This window comes from Rhipicephalus sanguineus, unplaced genomic scaffold (assembly GCF_013339695.2).
Source record: "Rhipicephalus sanguineus isolate Rsan-2018 unplaced genomic scaffold, BIME_Rsan_1.4 Seq921, whole genome shotgun sequence".
NCBI classification, from domain to species: domain Eukaryota; kingdom Metazoa; phylum Arthropoda; class Arachnida; order Ixodida; family Ixodidae; genus Rhipicephalus; species Rhipicephalus sanguineus.
In genome coordinates this window covers 13,370-30,518 of record NW_023616292.1, presented here as the reverse complement: position 1 = coordinate 30,518, position 17,149 = coordinate 13,370, and the positions used below count along the sequence as shown (strand labels likewise).

At 45.6% G+C, this 17,149-nt stretch overlaps 1 protein-coding gene and 1 non-coding gene across 2 annotated transcripts; one reads left to right on the top strand and one right to left on the bottom strand.

Moving 5' to 3' along the window:
- Nucleotides 1-754: 754 nt before the first annotated feature.
- LOC119378666 (neprilysin-1) lies at nt 755-15,870 on the bottom strand. Its single transcript, XM_037647722.1, has 3 exons — nt 15,472-15,870; nt 9,088-9,786; nt 755-1,738 (listed from the first exon to the last, which is right to left on the bottom strand). The coding sequence occupies exons 1-3, from the start codon at nt 15,868-15,870 to the stop codon at nt 755-757; spliced, it is 2,082 nt and encodes a 693-aa protein (XP_037503650.1).
- Nucleotides 14,238-14,309, top strand: Trnap-cgg (transfer RNA proline (anticodon CGG)). Its single transcript has one exon. It is a non-coding gene; the product is annotated as a tRNA-Pro (tRNA).
- Nucleotides 15,871-17,149: the final 1,279 nt, after the last annotated feature.

The window sequence follows — 17,149 nt, the reverse complement described above, 5'->3', positions numbered from 1 at the left end:
TACGTAGCACTTGCCCTCGGGATTGAGTGTCTTCTCGCCGTTCAACACTTGTTATCCTTAGGGACAACTTTTCTGCGAATGCAGCAAATTCGCTCCGCCATAGCAATTCTCTGTACCAAGTACTTATACCAGTACGCTCTACGATAAGCTTCTGTTTCTGTCGTATTAGTACTCAATAAAACCCCATACCATAAAACTCCCGAGGTTTTATTACCCGAACATATATCATTATGAAGAAGATTTAGTTATATAATTCGGAATACATAGCGCCCCTTGTATTACTTACCATGCGCCTAATTACGTATACAGCAGTGTCTTTGCTTTTCATCCCCAATAAATGCGTCCACCAAACACGTGGGTCCAAGCCATGGCATTGAGCTCAGCCACATAACCTAGTAGCCACTGCCCTCTTCAGTTTTTGAGTGAGGTTGCTCGTGCATATGAGTCAACTGCACTGCCTTCTGGAGAACATCTGTTAACGGCACATAGCGACGCTATTCCATGCTGTGCGCAGCATTGAAATCTACCTGTTGAAAATTTGGACACTTTTCCCTTCGTCTTTGCAACTTTCATGAACAAATCACTCCAATCGCCTGTTTCCTGAACACTTCCTTGCCCCCATCGCTTTGCCAAAGTATGCATACCGACCTATGTAGTCGCACCACGAGCAATGCGACGCCTAATATTTAAGCTATAAGCCCTCTTCTGACAAGACATTTTTATTGCTGAAACTAGACAGCCACTACATTCATCATTATTTCTCGTTCGCCACATGGAACGTGCATCGGTCTTGTGGATTCAGCGCCGCACCCACAGGACAGCTGAACGCCTCCGCAAACCTCTCCTGGTTATGCACAGGCAGGTTACAGCGCAGCATCATAGGCGGGTATAACCCAGTTTTTTTCCAAGTGTATGCACCCTCTGAGCAGAAGAGGAAGCAGCTGGCCACGTAGAACGACTGCTCCGGCGTGTAACCAAGGATTCCGTCGGTCAGTTCCATCGAACCGAACGCCAGCCGAGCCTTCTCCGTCCCGGCCGTGTCGGCGAACGTTTCTGTGAGCACGTTCTTTGCGAACACAGCGTCCGACGTGTAATTCGTGAGCAGGCTCGTGACGCAGTCAAGCCGGCCGAGGAACTTGGCGAAGGAGTCCTTGGACCACCACGTTATCTTGTCCCCGGTCCTAGTCAGGGTGCTGAACCGCGGGTCGAAGGCGTGCGACAGTTCGTGTCCCAAGAGTTTTCCGACGCCGCCTGTTACGACCGCCGGTGGCTCGGTGCTCGGGACGAACGGCGCGTTCATGATACCCGGCAAGATGACCATAAGGTGCAACAGGGGCGCGTAAAACGCATTCACATCGGAAGGACTGAACACAATGTCCTCGCGATGAACGGGAACTGCCGGGTCTTCTTTCATAAGACGCTTCTGCTCCTGAAGGCGCCGTTGGTACGTGTTGTATAGCCACACTACGAACGGCTGTGTCACGTTCTGGTCCAAAAAGACGTAGAATTTTTCGAGTGCCTCGTCACTCTTCAGGTGTTCCGGCATGGTTAGTACGGTGATCAGACTGTCGACGTGATGGATGGCACCAGCGGCTGTCGACTGATCCATCCAGGGCAGTTTGGGGAAGTTGGCCCTCGTGGCCTCCTTCACCGCCATCCAGGTGCGCAGAGTGTCATTCACTTGTGGCTGCAGATCCAGGCTGTCCACGATCAGCCGAACCAAGGCATACGTGGAAACCTGCGTATCGTGGCTTCGAAGGTTAGCTTCACTTGCATCCCAATCCCCCCGAGAATCTATTTATTAACTATATAAATCTTGGTTTAGCTACGATTAGTCACTGTACTTCAGAAAGGTTGAAAAATAATATTTTTAAATGCGAATCATTCTTTCGCGAACCAAAGACACTTGTACCATTTCGATCTAAACTTTGACGTTGTATACATCGTTACTGCTTAAAGAAGTGACCAACAGTTCTATGACTTTCGTTAAACACTGTGACAACGCACCCGCTAGGATACTGTGCTGATGTGCTACGCAGTGAAGGCGAGGCAAAGGTAAACTTTGGAGAACCTTCCAGTTGCCCATTTCGAAGAGTATTTCTCTTGATTAAAACAAAAATCACTGCTATCAAACGTTTTGTAAAAAATACCAACAAAGCATACAACGCAACCATGCATAAGTTTTTTTTTTTCTTTGAACGCTGGAATGCAAAAATGAAGCCGCAGTATGGGCGAAATGCTATTTTTTCCCACTTTGTCGCAATATTGTCACAACATTTCTGCCTAATATAATTTTATCATTTAATATATAAAGTTATGGAGCCCACAATGTGACTATATTACACGTGAGGAAATCTGTGCTTTTTTATCTAAAAACGCTAATCATGCATCATTTTGAAGTATTTCGTCAAGGCGACCAAAAAATGAAAGTTAAAACTAAAATGTCTGAACTATAACGGAAATGAAAGACAGGCGCCTTCAAATACAAAAAAAAAATGCTTCGTAGTAATAGCTCAAACCAGTGCTTTGAAACACTTTATTGACCGGGACACAAGTTCACTTCCGTGCGCAAAATTGGAAGGGCCCTCCAGGCGAAGTAATATGCTTTCCTGAAATAAAGCGCTGCAATAACTAGTTCTCACATTCGCATGTGCTAGCACAATATTTTCCAGCATGAAAGCAGATGGTGGAAGAACCACCAGGCGCACATTTTATGGCATGTCCTATCGGAAAAAATGCCAAGGCATCCGTTTTTCTTTTGTTTTTCAGACAATACAGATTTTTAAAAATGCAAAGGCAGTCGGGCCTTTGTCGTCGTCGCAAACTAACTGGACACTAAAGCGGAAAAACCTTTCCAGACCTAAACTTAGATTGAAATAGGAAATCGAAAAGCTGTCATTAATTAACTTTTTTATTACGAACAAGAGGCGGTTGTTTGTATATATATGTATATATGTATATATATATATATATATATATATATATATATATATATATATATATATATATATATATATATAAACATACATATATATATATATATGTATGTATATATATATATATATATATATATATACATTTTTAGAAATCCACCGAAAAACACATCATTTTTGGTATTATTCTTCCAATTCCAAAGCCCTGATCCAGGAGCTATCGAAACTGAGCGCACCGGGCGCTGTTACGAGCGGCCCTGGAAATCATCTTGGCGAGGTCTTGGTTTATTTTTTATTTTTTATTTTTATTTTCAAATACTGCAGCCCGGTTAGGGGCTATCGCAGGAGTGGGTACACAGCAAGAAATAATAAAAAAGTGCACAAACAAAAACAGGTGAAATACACAAGTACATTGGCAGGTCATAGAAATACAAACATTTTATAAACAAAATTATACGAACAATGAAAAGTAGCAAGGTTTACAGCACACCGTCCTTTAATGCATTCAAAAATTCATCTTTCTGAAAATACCGAATGCGACCTGGTATGAAGTTCCACATTTCAATACATCGAGGAAAAAAGATGTATTTGAAGAAGTTAGTGCGAGGATGAAACACAGACACATTAAGTGCATGGCTGTTTCTGGTGGATGATGGTTTGGCAGGTGTTATGTAGTTGTTGTGTGATAAATATTGCGGTGAATTAAATAAAGAGTGAAAAAGTTTCAGAGACTCGATGTCGCGTCTTTTAGAAAGTGATGTTAGGCCAAGTTGCGCTAGATGGCATGATGGTGAGAAATTGCGATCATAGCATCTGTAAATGAAGCGAATAGCTTTTTTCTGCATAGATTCAACGCGTTTTATGTCAATGATTTTATAAGGGTACCATACAGTGGCGCCATACTCAAGGATTGGTCGTACGAGGGTTTTGTATGTTAGCAGTTTTGTTTCCTTTGGGGCTAAACGTAGTGAGCGGTTGAGGTATCCAAGTTTTTTTCAGAGCCTTGTTGCATGTTTTATCGATGTGACTAGACCAAGATAAGGTAGTAGTGAAAAGGAGGCCAAGGTACTTATATTGTGAGACCCGCTGCACTGCATAGTTATTAAAGCAATAAATAAACATAGATGGCTTTTTCTGTCTACTGAAACACATAGTAGCTATCTTTTCGAAATTAATGTTCATCTGCCAATTTTGGCACCACCTGCAAAAGTTTAAGAACGATGTATGGAGTGTATGATGATCATCAGGTGAATTTATTACGTGATATATAACGCAGTCGTCAGCGTAAAGACGAATTTTAGTGGAAACTGTGTCGGGTAGGTCGTTTATATATAACAGAAATAGTAATGGCCCTAGCACGGATCCCTGGGGCACTCCGGAAGATACACGTGCTTTAGATGAATGGAAAGTGTTAAATGATACGTATTGGCTACGACTAGGGGTGTGCGAATATTCGAAAGTTTCGAATATTCGTCGAATATTACATTCGAAATGTTCGTATTCGATTCGAAAATCGTGTATTCGAAAAGTTTCGAATATGCGATAATTTCGAATATTCGAAAAATTCGAATATGCGATTCGATTATCATGCATAAAATAACTCGTCTTCCACATTTCTGCTGCGTTCGTATCGCAAAAAACGTTGCCGAGAGGAGCGATAAGCATCGTAAGTACACGGAGACACGATATCTGCCTACGACGAGCGCCCCAATACGTATGATTTATTGCTGGTGCATCTCCGACGTGCAGCGCTGTTTACGATCATTTAACCGTACATTTTCAATATTGTGCGGTCGTAACGTGCCGCACTCCCACTCGTTCACTATGCGGGACCACTTCTGAAGAAAGACAGTCACCCATGTGACTGGTGGCGGACTGTATAGGCAACTTCAGATACCCCAGTCTGGCAAAGCTTTGCCCCATGTAACTCCCTATACCAGCCACTTCTGTTCCAAGCGAGCGTGCCTTTTCAGTGGCAGGGGTGGGGGAGGGGTTGTCTCTGTTACAAGGGAGCGCCTGCTACCTAATCATGTGGTTGAACTCATATTTCTTTATGATAACATGTATTCATTACTTTCATTGTGCCGATATATTTGCTTGTGTTGTGATGTTTATTGTGCTAGCCTGGACATTGTGTTCTGGAGATAGCAGTGTGTGTTGTGTTGCCAGTCAGGGTCTTAATGTTTTTTTTTCTTCAAATGGCTACATGTTAAATAAAATATCGTTACTGTGGAGGCATTTTTCCTTTGATATTCGATATTCGATTCGATATTCGAAGGTGGATATTCGTATTCGATTCGTATTCGAAAAATTTGATATTCGCACACCCCTAGCTACGACTTGAAAGGATACTAGTCCAGTCAACAAGCAAAGGGTTTTTTAGTAAAAGATTGAGTTTTTATAGGAGTTTTGAATGGATGACAGTATCAAAGGCTTTAGAAAAGTCTATGAATAATGCGTCCACCTGAAGACCTAAGTCAAGAGCTATAGATATGTCATGAGTGAATTCTGTCAGCTGTGTGATGGTACTGAATCCACGCCGGAAACCATGTTGTGCATTGGACAGAATATTGTTAGTTTCGAGAAAATTGATGATGTGTATGAAGACAATATGTTCCATTAGTTTGCATGAGTGAGAGGTTAATGATATACGCCTGTAATTTAATACGCATTGCCTACTACCTGATTTGTGGAGTGGAAGGACTTGTGCAATTTTCTACGATGCTGGAACAGTTGATGTTGATAATGATTTGTTGAAAATTACTGACAGGTATTGGCTTGTCCATGGAGAATAGCGACGAAGAAAAATATTATTTACGTTGTCTGGGCTAGACGACTTTTTTGAATCAACTTTTAAAATCAAATTTAAAACACCTTCTATAGACACAGAGACATCATTAATAGAAACAAGTGAGGCATGAAATGGAGTGCACGAAGAAATTTCATGATTATCTTGAGCAAGTACAGACGTAAAGTATTCGTTAAATGGGTTAGCAATGACCTGCGGCTGGGTAGTGGGAGATTCATTAAGGACGAATGTATTATTAGAGCATTCATTTGGCGAGATTGAGCTCTAAAATTTTCGGGGATTATTCTTGACCATATTTGGCAAGGTAACCGAGAAAAAGAAGTCTTTAGCAGCATTTATTTTCCCACGAATTTCCTCCTTCACTGTACTGAATTCAGCTCTGCGCAGGGCATTGCCATTACGACTTGCAAGCCTTAGTCTCGATAGTCGCGCTTTAAATGCAGTATTTCTCTCGTTATCCATGGAAGTTCAGTATTTTTCTTTTTAGTTTTTAGTGGTACATATGTTTCAATACATTCTATAACAAGGTTTTCAAAATAAGACACTAAACTGTTGACATCACCAGCATAGCTAAGTTGTTTGAATATGCCAAACTCGCTGCTTAAGGTGTCAATTATAGACACATCGTCAGCCAGGCTATAACCGCGAAAAGTTGTATATTCATAGCGGCGTTTTGGAACTGTGTAATTAAGAGTGATTAGTACGCCTTTATGATCAGAAATACCATTAATGACCTGAGCTGTAAACCCCCTTGTATACAGTAACGCACTGAGAAAAACGCAGTCCAGTATAGCATTGTCCCTTGTGGCGTCATTTACAATTTGTTTAAGACCTAAATTTAGTGAAAAATTAATCATCTCTCTACAAATTGATGAATCGGTGCCCAGAGTGGAGAGTGACGGCCATGAAATGCCAGGCACATTAAAGTCCCCCATGCAAATTAGGTTACCTGAGGAAAAGCCTTTTTGTTGTATAAAACTATTAAGTACTGTGAACTGATCTAGTGATGAACCTGCGGGACGATAAAATACACCAACAATTATAGGAGCGTTCGCGATATGAACCTTGGTTGTGCGGGATCCTGTAAATCAGGCCTGTCAGTCAGAACGTTTCCCGATAAGTGAGCGCTTAGACGGAGGCACAGGGCGCCGCATTCTTCAAGGACAATGAATGCTTAGGCTCGCCTGGACGAGCGAGCGTGACGGCAATTCACCAGATTGGCGGCAGTTGCGAGCACCGGTCTTCGGTTTCCTCAAGGTTGTCTTACTTGTTACTGTATAAGACGAAAACTTGCGTACAAAGTCTCTTGTTGCTCTTTTACGATCTGTCATGTTATTCTCTTCGGAGTTCGATCTTGTAAAAAGAAGTAAATAAACCTCTGTCGTCACGTACGAGCGCTTCTCTCTGCAATCCATGGGTGCGGCTACGGGGATGAGACACCAAAGGAGACCAACTAGACCCGAGCCGCAACAGCGCGAAAGAAACACGGCAGTGGTGTCGCGTCAGATCGGGAGTTCACTTGACGTGCCTTCAAAGATGGCGTCCGGAAAAATCTTGTCCGGAAAAATGTCAGGATGTCTCCAGTACACAAGAGAATCGCGTATTCTTTGCGTGTGGTGGGAAGTGCTTATTTGCTTGCTTGTCAAACTCTAAAGAAATGTAAAGACCCTTTCGCATATCATCTGCGATAATTAGCGCCGCAGTGTGGGTCGCCAAGTTTTACGCTGGGCAATGGAAAAGGAAAGTGGAGATTGCTGGTTCATTTGGCACAGCCCAAAATAATCGGATAGACGATAGACACCAACCTAAAAAGATAAGCCGTTCCATCGGGTACTTGAGGCGACGTGCCGTTTTTCCCGACGAGACTCTGCTGCGGCGCGGCCTTTTCTCAAAGCTCGTCGCGGGAACTTCCTGTCTGACGTAACGCAGCTGCCGCACTTTCTGCGCGCCCTGGTTGCTCAGTTTCGATATCGCCTAGATCGGGGTTTTCAATTCCGATTATTATGTGGCGGGGGGGGGGGGGGCGAGGGTTGAAGGCGAAACCCTTAAACGCCTCATGAAGCGCCAACCTCATCACGTGATTACGTCACCCTATGATGTCATCATTACGTCATAAATCACAACAACTTGTAACGTCTTTATGGCGTCACTATGACTTCGGAGAACGCGACGTCACATTATGGCCTCATCACGTTGCATTCTCGCTTGGTCATTCGTAGGCTGTTCCCGGACGAAATGGGAAAGTACGTGAGGGGCAGAAAGCTTCCACTGCCTCCAGTCCCGGAAGCAATACGAAACCACGTTGGGTGCAAAAACATTCCGTATGGACGAGGGGGGTATTAGTACCATGTTGTGAGAACTTGGCTTTCACCTACCAGTCACCTTAGGTGAATGAATGGGAACCGTGTAACTTAAAAAAAATAATATGCAAGAAATTTTCATGTCCTACTACAACTTCCCGTATGAAAAATTGCCCTGAAGTAAATGATTTAGCAAGTTAATATTGAGCGTTTGCTAATTACTCATTTCAGAGTAACTTTAGGTGCGGCGAAGTTTTTCCGCCTCGGCGTAGTTTCCATGCGAAGATTACAGCTAGGGGTGTGACTGTGAAGCATTTTTATAAAAAAATCTTTATTATATAAAAAGAACATCCTGTACATTAAATTGGTATTGCGCATTACTTACTTAACGTATGTACGCTGCACTGTTGCTTTCTCTTATACGTGTAAAACGACTGCACAAACATATAGTCTTCATGCATTATTTCCTTAAGGTATGTATGGTGCATTGTTGCTTTCTCTTGTACGTGTAAAATAACTGCACAAGCATATACTCAAGAGAAACAGTGTTCGTATTTGTTTCTGATTGGCAAAACTAGCCACTAATCTGGGAGAGGCCAAGCTGCCCGTTGCATTCTTCCATGAATAGCACTGCGCGTTTCCATAATCATACCCATGTGATGGACTACAAATGTGTTATAAACAATGAAGTTATAATTATAGTGGCAATATATACGCACTATATCAGGATGCAACTTTAGCAGTCCACGGCACATTGTCCTCAAAAGCGCATGCACACGAGCCTGTACCAATCGGCGTGCACTCTATATATGCTAACATCATGAGGCGGACGGCCAGTGACCCCGCCTTCGAAGAACATTGCCGAGTGCTTCGGTCAACTGGGCAGAGCCTCTCTTTACTTAAGCTGCGTCCGATTCTAGGAATTGCAGTATCCTCTGTACAACCTCTTACTGTCAGGAGGTATTCCGGTTTCTATTCAGTGGGAGAATGCGCGCTGAGGCTTTCACAGCTAAAGCAAATACGAGTCAAGACAACGTGTACAAACCTGGGCCATGTTTTCCAAGCACTGAGTTGCGGACTGTATCTGTGACTGAATGCCGCCTCCATCCGTGCAGTCGAGGAGCGAGGCCGACACCACCGCACGCATATTGTAGAACGTCATCCAGCCCGTGTGCAGCACCAGGTCGACGTAGCTGGACCGCTTGGCATTGTCGAGCACCGCTTTGAGAAGCAAGCCACTGCCGTTGATCGTCAGGACGGGCTCTGTCATGTCTACCGTACGGCCAGGTAGCATATGACCGTTAATCACCTTCAACCACTCGTCTACCGTACCGTGCCCGGCGACGTCGTTGACCAGCTTCGCCATGGTAGTGTAGTTTTGGTTCGTCCTTGGACCGGGAATGATGGCGCTAGCGGCCGTGACCATGTCGTTTGCGGCTTTTTGAATGCGTTCGGCGAACGCCGATGCCAAGTCGCTCGTCACCGATGGCGCCACGTGTGTGATGCAGTGTTTCACGTATCGAGTGGCAGCCATGCTGGCCTCCATGTCCGTCGCGGCCTCAATTTCCAGCGACAAACCGTACCGCTTGTCAGTCTTCAAGTCAGCCGTGAGGCCTAGGACAACTGGCGTCGCGAAGCCGTACTCTAGCGACATGCCCAGAAGGTACTCCAACAGGTCGAAATCTGCGGGAAGACTCATCGAGGGCCACTCGAAGTTGTACTTCCTAAATATGTCCAATACAACCTGCGAAGTTCAGATCGCTAGCTCAGTTGCAAGCGCCCATATTTCTAGAATTACGGAGACGAAAAAATTCACCCACAATTGTTACACTGCCTAGTCTGAATTCTTAGCGAAGTATCGTGCTGGCGCAATGCCAAATGTGTTTAAGGTTTTGGCTCTTGGCATTTATGGCAACGTAACATTGTTGCATATTACCACAGCAAATACCAGCGCCCAAGTTCTATGCACACCACTCTGATGATTGCATGCGTCCTCAACAAAGCGAAACGCCGGCATCCCCGTTACGACAAGCAAAGCCAGCTGCAGTGCACGTGCCAGCCCTGCATGCGCAGGAGCTCCAGCCGACGAGCCAGCGCGTGTGACGGAGGAAGAAAGCGAGGTGAGAGGCTAGTGGCTCGTTATATCGGCAAACTCCGCGTTCGCGCTGCTCTTTTCTCGTTGGATCTCTTTCGTCATCGTTCGCTCTATCGGTTACACCGCCGACGCCGACAGCGACGCAGCTCAAAGGAGGAACGGGCGCCTAAGAGCTGCGCTCGAAAACTCCAAACTCGATCTCATGAGCTAGTTGCAGCACTGGGAGCTACGAGGCTGCTGAGCCAATAGAACGAGCGAACACCTTTCACGATGTATCTAGCCGCACTGCATCGTCTGCTCGGCGTCCCCGCAGCGTCCGCTAGTAGAGCGATAACAGTAAAACTGAGAGCTGGGCGAGTTGGTATGAATTCATGTTAAAACTTTTTTAGCGCGCACAAAAGACGGAGGACACAGAAAGAAGGTACAGAAAGGAGGTAGAGCGAGCAGATGGCAGCAACTAACGCTATTAGCGTTGGACAGCCATGAGACTGCCGAAAAAAAAACTACACGCGCGGGCGAGTAAAGCGAGCACCTTGTAAATCGAGCACACGGTAGCAACCAAGGCTGAGAAGCAGCAATGTCAGCGCCGGAAACAAAAGAACATTTGTAGAGTGTACTAGAATATTTTGAGTGGCGCGACGATAGACGGCGCGCCTTGAAAACTGTTGTCCCATGTTTTGAAGAATGTAGCGGCGGCGCTGGCGTCGCATAATCTTGAACACGGCCGGGCTAGAGGAGGGACGCGACACGCGTAAATGATGGAACGCGCGCGTCTACACTTAAGTCCGGCTGTGTCGAGGAAGGTTGGCATGCTCCGCCTCGCTTGCGTTCGCGTCTGCGAGTTGTGCCGCGCATGAGTGACCTAAAAAACAAAACAAAAAAAAAATTACACCATCTCCCGCTAAAGGGGACCAAGAGGCGATGCGAAGCCGGAGCACTTGCACGATCGCGTTCCATTGGCGTTCGTTGGGCATGCTACCGACCTCGCGTCGTGGAACGCGAAGAGGGACGCTACGCGCGTCGTATCTTCCATCTAGCCTGGCCGTTAATTCTCACAGGGCGAGCGGGGAACGCGGTGGACAGGCGGGCGAGAGGGGGGCAGCGTAGGAGAGGAGAGACAAGGGGAGGGGACGCGCATGCGCTCGAGCTCATCGCGGCGTTGCGCAGGAGAGAATTTCGGCATGTCTAGCCCGCGTTTCAGAGGAAGAGTGGAAAGGGGAAGGGGAGAGGGAAAGTGGAGAGGGGAAGGGGAGAGGGAAAGTGGAGAGGGAAGGGGAGAGGTGAGTGGAGAGGTGGTGTGTGGAGAGGGTATGCGCATGCGCAGTAAGGGTGGTCACGCCGCACACCACTGGATTGAGCTCGGCCTTAAGATACTTCGCATCTAAAATTCCACGCATCTCCACGAAGTCAATCATGGCGAGTGGGCGAAGCTTTGGGTATCATTGGGTGAGTAACCATAGGTTACTCGAGTGTTGCCCAATATAATCTAAGTACAGTGGCATAAAGTGACGTAAATAGTCGACAACAAAGCTAGCTCCTAATGTCCATAATATCTACGTTGAAGTCGCGGGCTATTATTAAGCGTTTGTGCTTGTAGGTGTTATATATTGTTTCGTCGCAATTATTACTGATATTAGTTCATTATTAAAACCTGGTGTTTCGATTTTACACGGTGTTGTTCCGTGAGCACGGACAACGCACAACGGAAGGCCTCGACCCTTGGGTGCTTCGCCCCTAAAATCAGCAGTTTTTCCATGTATGAATACAACCGAGGAGCGAAGCTCCTTAGAAATGGGACGCAAACAACTATGTACAGTCGCGCTCAATATGACTTGCAACACGGGAGCGCGTGGCCTCACGAGTCCAAAGACTGCGCATGGCTTCCACTTGCCCTTATTAAATATCCATAACTAAACGCTGTTGTCGCACTCGGGGATGATTCCAAATAAGAAAATATCATTTAGTGGCTGAAATGAAAACAGGTTTAAGTCATGCGCAATCTTTGAACTTATGAGGCCACGCGCTCCCATTTGGCAAGTCATATTAAGCGCGACTGTACGTGTTGAAACTGTTTTTTGCGCAACGCGCAACTGCGCGCGCCTTGTTTCTTTTTATAATTTTTTTTGCGCCGCGCGCGGCATTTCAATGCCTTTTTTGCGCCGGCGCCGCATCTATGTTGCAGGGAGCTTCGACAGCTTCGATTCTCACTCGAACGTAAGATTTTTTATTATTCATTTTTTCGGTCACTGACAAGATTATGACATTTCGCTCACAACCAGCGACGGCGACACCGACGCCGACGCCGGAGTTTGTGCGGAACAAGCTTCTTAATGCTCTCTCGTTAATAATTACAAGCTCCGGCCAAAGTCGTCGCTTCCGGCCCGGAGAAATTTTTTGGTCCATGCAATTCCATTTGGTCATTTTTGTCACCTCAATATAGGCAACGTCATCACCGTGACGTAACTTACCTAAAGGTGATTTTCTTATGCAGAGACATGTTGGTGTCGCTGGCTTTTCAACGAACATATGAATTTTCTGGCAAATGATCGGGCAAACGTAATATTTAAAGCAGCGACGAGGAAATTGTATTTATTATTACGCGCATTACTTTCATGAGTAGCGAAAAAGTATTCACGGTTAGAACAAAAAACACTTAGGTAGACTCGTCGTGAGATAACTAACAGTGCAGCAGAGTTCAAATACCCAGGACACCGTGAAAATAAATATGTTTATGCGTTCAGCGCTGTGCCCCTATCTTCAACTGCCCGTAATAGAAGTCCGTTGTGCTGTTAGATATCCCGCGATAAACATCCACCATCTAGCCCACCTCGCGATTCTTCTTTAGAATGACTCTCTTGTGGAAGTGAACACAGGATTGCCGCTGTTTTGGAGGCGGTGCTTTCCAACGACGGAACGCACCGCCAATGTGCGTGAATTTTCACTGTGTGTTGCAGTTTTAGAGAGCAGCTCTAAGGCTCCCTTTCTTGCATTGAGAGGGGTCGCCGTCGCCGTCGCTGGCGTAAGCGATAGACATGAAAAATAAAAGAGAATAAAATAGCCAGGATTGAATGGGATTTCAACCTGGTCTGTCTGCGTGTCAGTCGACTATTCTACAGCAAAGCCACGCTGGTGCGTGAAACTCATTTGCGAAAACACCCTACACATGCGTCATATCTGCCAAGGAATCGCGTTAGCCTATGCAATATAGCCTGGTAAAAAGAAAGAATGTGACGTATAAGAGCTCGTTTTTTTTCTTTGTTAAACACAACATTAATGAGAACTGACAGACAATAATGCCAAGGAAAATATAGGGGGCGTTATTTGTAGTAATTAGGATATAAATGTGAACAAAGTAAATAGGACGAAAAGATAACTTGCCGCTGGCAGGGACCGAACCTGCCACCTTCGAATAACGCGTCCGATGCTCTACCATTCAGCTCCGGTGGCGGTCATCCCCTTGTCCACTTTATGGGGTATATATGTGTATTTATACCTAAGAGCGTTAGCGCCGCCCCGCCACGGTGGTCTAGTGGTTATGGCGCTCGACTGCTGACCCGAAGGTCGCGGGATCGAATCCCGGCCGCGGCGGCTGCATTTTCGATGGAGGCGAAAATGTTTGAGGCCCGTGTACTTAGATTTAGGTGCACGTTAAAGAACCCCAGGTGGTCGAAATTTCCGGAGCCCTCCACTACGGCGTCTCTCATAATCATATCGTGGTTTTGGGACGTTAAACCCCAGATATTATTATTATTAGCGTTAGCGCCGATATAACAGCGCCGATAAATAACACCCCCTATACATGCGCAGATAAGTTTTCGTGCCTTCTTTCTTTTTAGCCGTTACGCGTCTCTTCAGTTGTTAGTCGGCGTTTGTGGTGTGCTGACTTCTTTGTTGTGTCCGTGTTTGCACGCCCTGTCTTTTTAGAATGGACCCTGTTCTGGCAGACTTGATGCCTTCAGGTAGTATGCGAGGGAATATTGGTCACTGCCGGCTTGAGAAAAAGTGTTCCACACTCGTCGCCATGGCTGCGATCGGCGCTGAGTAGCACTGCTAGGTTTAAATGCACTTATATACTCCATAATGTGGACGAGGGGATGACCGCCGCCGTAGCTCAGTGGTAGAGCATCGGACGCGGTATTCGTAGGTCGCAGGTTCGGTCCCTGCCGGCGGCAAGTTATCTTTTCGTCCTCTTTACTTTGTTCATATTTATATTCTAATTACTACAAATAACGCCCCCTATACTTTTCTTGGCATTGCTGTCTGTTAGTTCTCAATAATAACGTGGTAGAAGAGTAAAATAAGAACCAGGCGTCACAAAATGCTAATTCCACAACTAGCGTCAGGCATAATGCTTCCTACCCACTGTGAGGGTGCTCAGCCATAATTCTTCATCGCCATCAGCCACATGAAGCATCAACAAAGTGCTCATAATGCCTCACAGATGTACAGCAGATACCTCGCTTATCCACAGAAAGACGAATAATTGCGTAGTGGGTGCTGTTCTACTTCACAAAAATAATTATTTATGGCGTAGTCGATACCATGTTTAAAGCCAGAACATTCAAGCACAGTTGGCCATGCCCCAACACGAAGCTGCGCTAAGCATTCGCATTAGACAGTATCGTAATCTTCGGGGAATTTTTTGTTGTGAAGCTGCGTTGTAGTTTTCGCAGCTCGTTGATTAAAACTGCATTCACTCAGGAACACCGAACAAAAGTTGGACGTCAAAGCGACTGCCGATGCGACAGCAGGAACGGCGAGTGTTCTGCAATTGCCGTCACGGCTACGAGCGGCGCTGAATAACACTCCAATGTTTGCATGCAAATGAACACCCGATAAAGTGGACGAGAGGATGACCGCCGTCGTAGCTCAATTTTCAAAGCATAGGGTGCGTTATGCGAAGGTTTCATCTTCTAACAAACTGCATGGCAGACGGGACACGAAGAAACGAAAGGGGCAGACGAGCGCAGGCGAGAGCTTCCGAAGGTTGCTGGTTCGACCTCTGCAGGCGGCAAGTTGTCTTCTCGTCCACTTTACTTTCTTCACATTTATATTGTAATTACTACAATACAGTTAAAGCACTACTATTAAAGACGTCACTTTAACCTTCATTGGCTTTATTATCTGTTGGTGTTCATTAAGGTTGTATCAACAAAGATGCGATCCTTGAAATTCTCTTTTTTTGGTTCGCTTCAATTGCGTATACAAATATTGACTCCTATGGTGTTTTTATCTCTTGCATTCATTAGGCTGGGTCTGAGGAAGGAACAGGCTGGTCGATTCATTTTGCTTCGCTTGCGACTTATGGGACTGATGCAAAAATAACTAGCTTACCTTTGTGTCATCTCTGCGCTCTTCGTAGACGTTCAGACAGTTCTGAAAGGCGGAGACGCTCCTGCGGACCGCAACCACAGGATGATTAGGAGGCGACTGCTCGAGCTTGGTGATGAGGAACGAGAGAATCCGATACTGGAGCACACGGAACTGGCCCCCGGCGCCTGGCATTGGGTACGGGTGTAGCCGGTCCCACTTTCCGCACACGTGCTCGTACATGTTGTCGCAAGGGTTGATCCTGCGGTCCAGGCTGGCAGCAAGCTCCTCGGCGTAGTTGAAGCACTTCTTCGGGTGGTCGCAGTAGGGGAACGCAAGCTGAGAGAGCGGGTTGACGAGGATCCAGACGACACCATAGATGATTCCCAGTCCGATCGCGACCTTCCAACTGATGACAGCCATGATGAAGCGTAAGTACGGTGTCTACAGGAGTTCGAAGCTCTGGAATCTCGAGGATGAAAAGCCCGTGGTCACTTCTCTTTCGTTTTCTTGAGCAATGGTGAATACCCACTGCCGGGAATCGACAAACAAAAAAAAAATTGAATGTGACGAACTGCCATAGAGGCTTCACTGCAATTACAATATGAGACAGCCAGCTCTGAAAAACAAAAGCTACGCCCACCACCTTATTGTTGGCTTCATTTGTGAACGCAAATGTATTTTGGAAGACATGTTTTGCGGAATAAGACGTCAGGGGATGAAAGCCCAATAACCTATTCTATTATTTTATTATACAGGGTGTTTTTTAGACAATACAGATTTTTTATAAAAATCCTTGTTAGTAAGCCTCTTCGTTTTCGCCCATGAACTCTATGTCGAGGTGGAAAAACTTTGCCGCAGTTAAAAAGACACCGTTACCACTAATTGCTAAAACTCGTTAATTAACTTTTTTATTATTGACTTGAGGGCAAGTATTTCTATTACAAAGTTGTAGTGCTTGCCAATTTATGGCACACCTATTATTTAGAAATCTCAGAATTTGCGCGTAGTTCGAGAAACTCCTAATCAAATTGCTAGGGCGAATTCGAAACTGATCGCGTCCGGCGAGCACAAAGTGCAGCGCAACACCGGGACGGCACGTTACAGGGAAGTGACGAAATTAGAATGAAGGTGCGCAGAAGCAGAATCTGGTCAGAAAAATCGGCTCATTATGAAATGCACAAGTATAGAGCTTATTATGTGTGTACGATGGGTGGTGATTATGTGTTTTTTTTCCTAAACTATAAAGAGGCGTGAATAACTATTTCTCGTGTATGCAAGAAGAAGCGCCGAAGTGGCAGCCCTTGAGTTTTATGCTTACTAGGCAAAGAAATGGTCGATACCGCGGTTTTATTGTGCACAGTTCGAACGAAACGGATAAGTGTCCAACACTACGCGCGAAATAAGGGGATGCGCGGGCACAAGTGAGATGAATCGCAGCTATTCACGAAAACCTACGGCCGCGTCGCGCCTTCATTCAAATTTCGTCTCTTCCTTGTGACGGGCAGTACCGGTCTGACGTAGCAGAACGGTCGTGCTTCGTGCGCGCTTTGCGCGACCACTTTCGTTGTCGGCCCTGACATTTGTGAAGAATATCCCGAACTACGTGCAAGTTTTGTGCTTTGTTAAAAGGAGGTATGTCATAAATTGGTTATCACTAGAACTTTCTATTACAAACACCTGCCCTCAAGTAAAAAAAAAT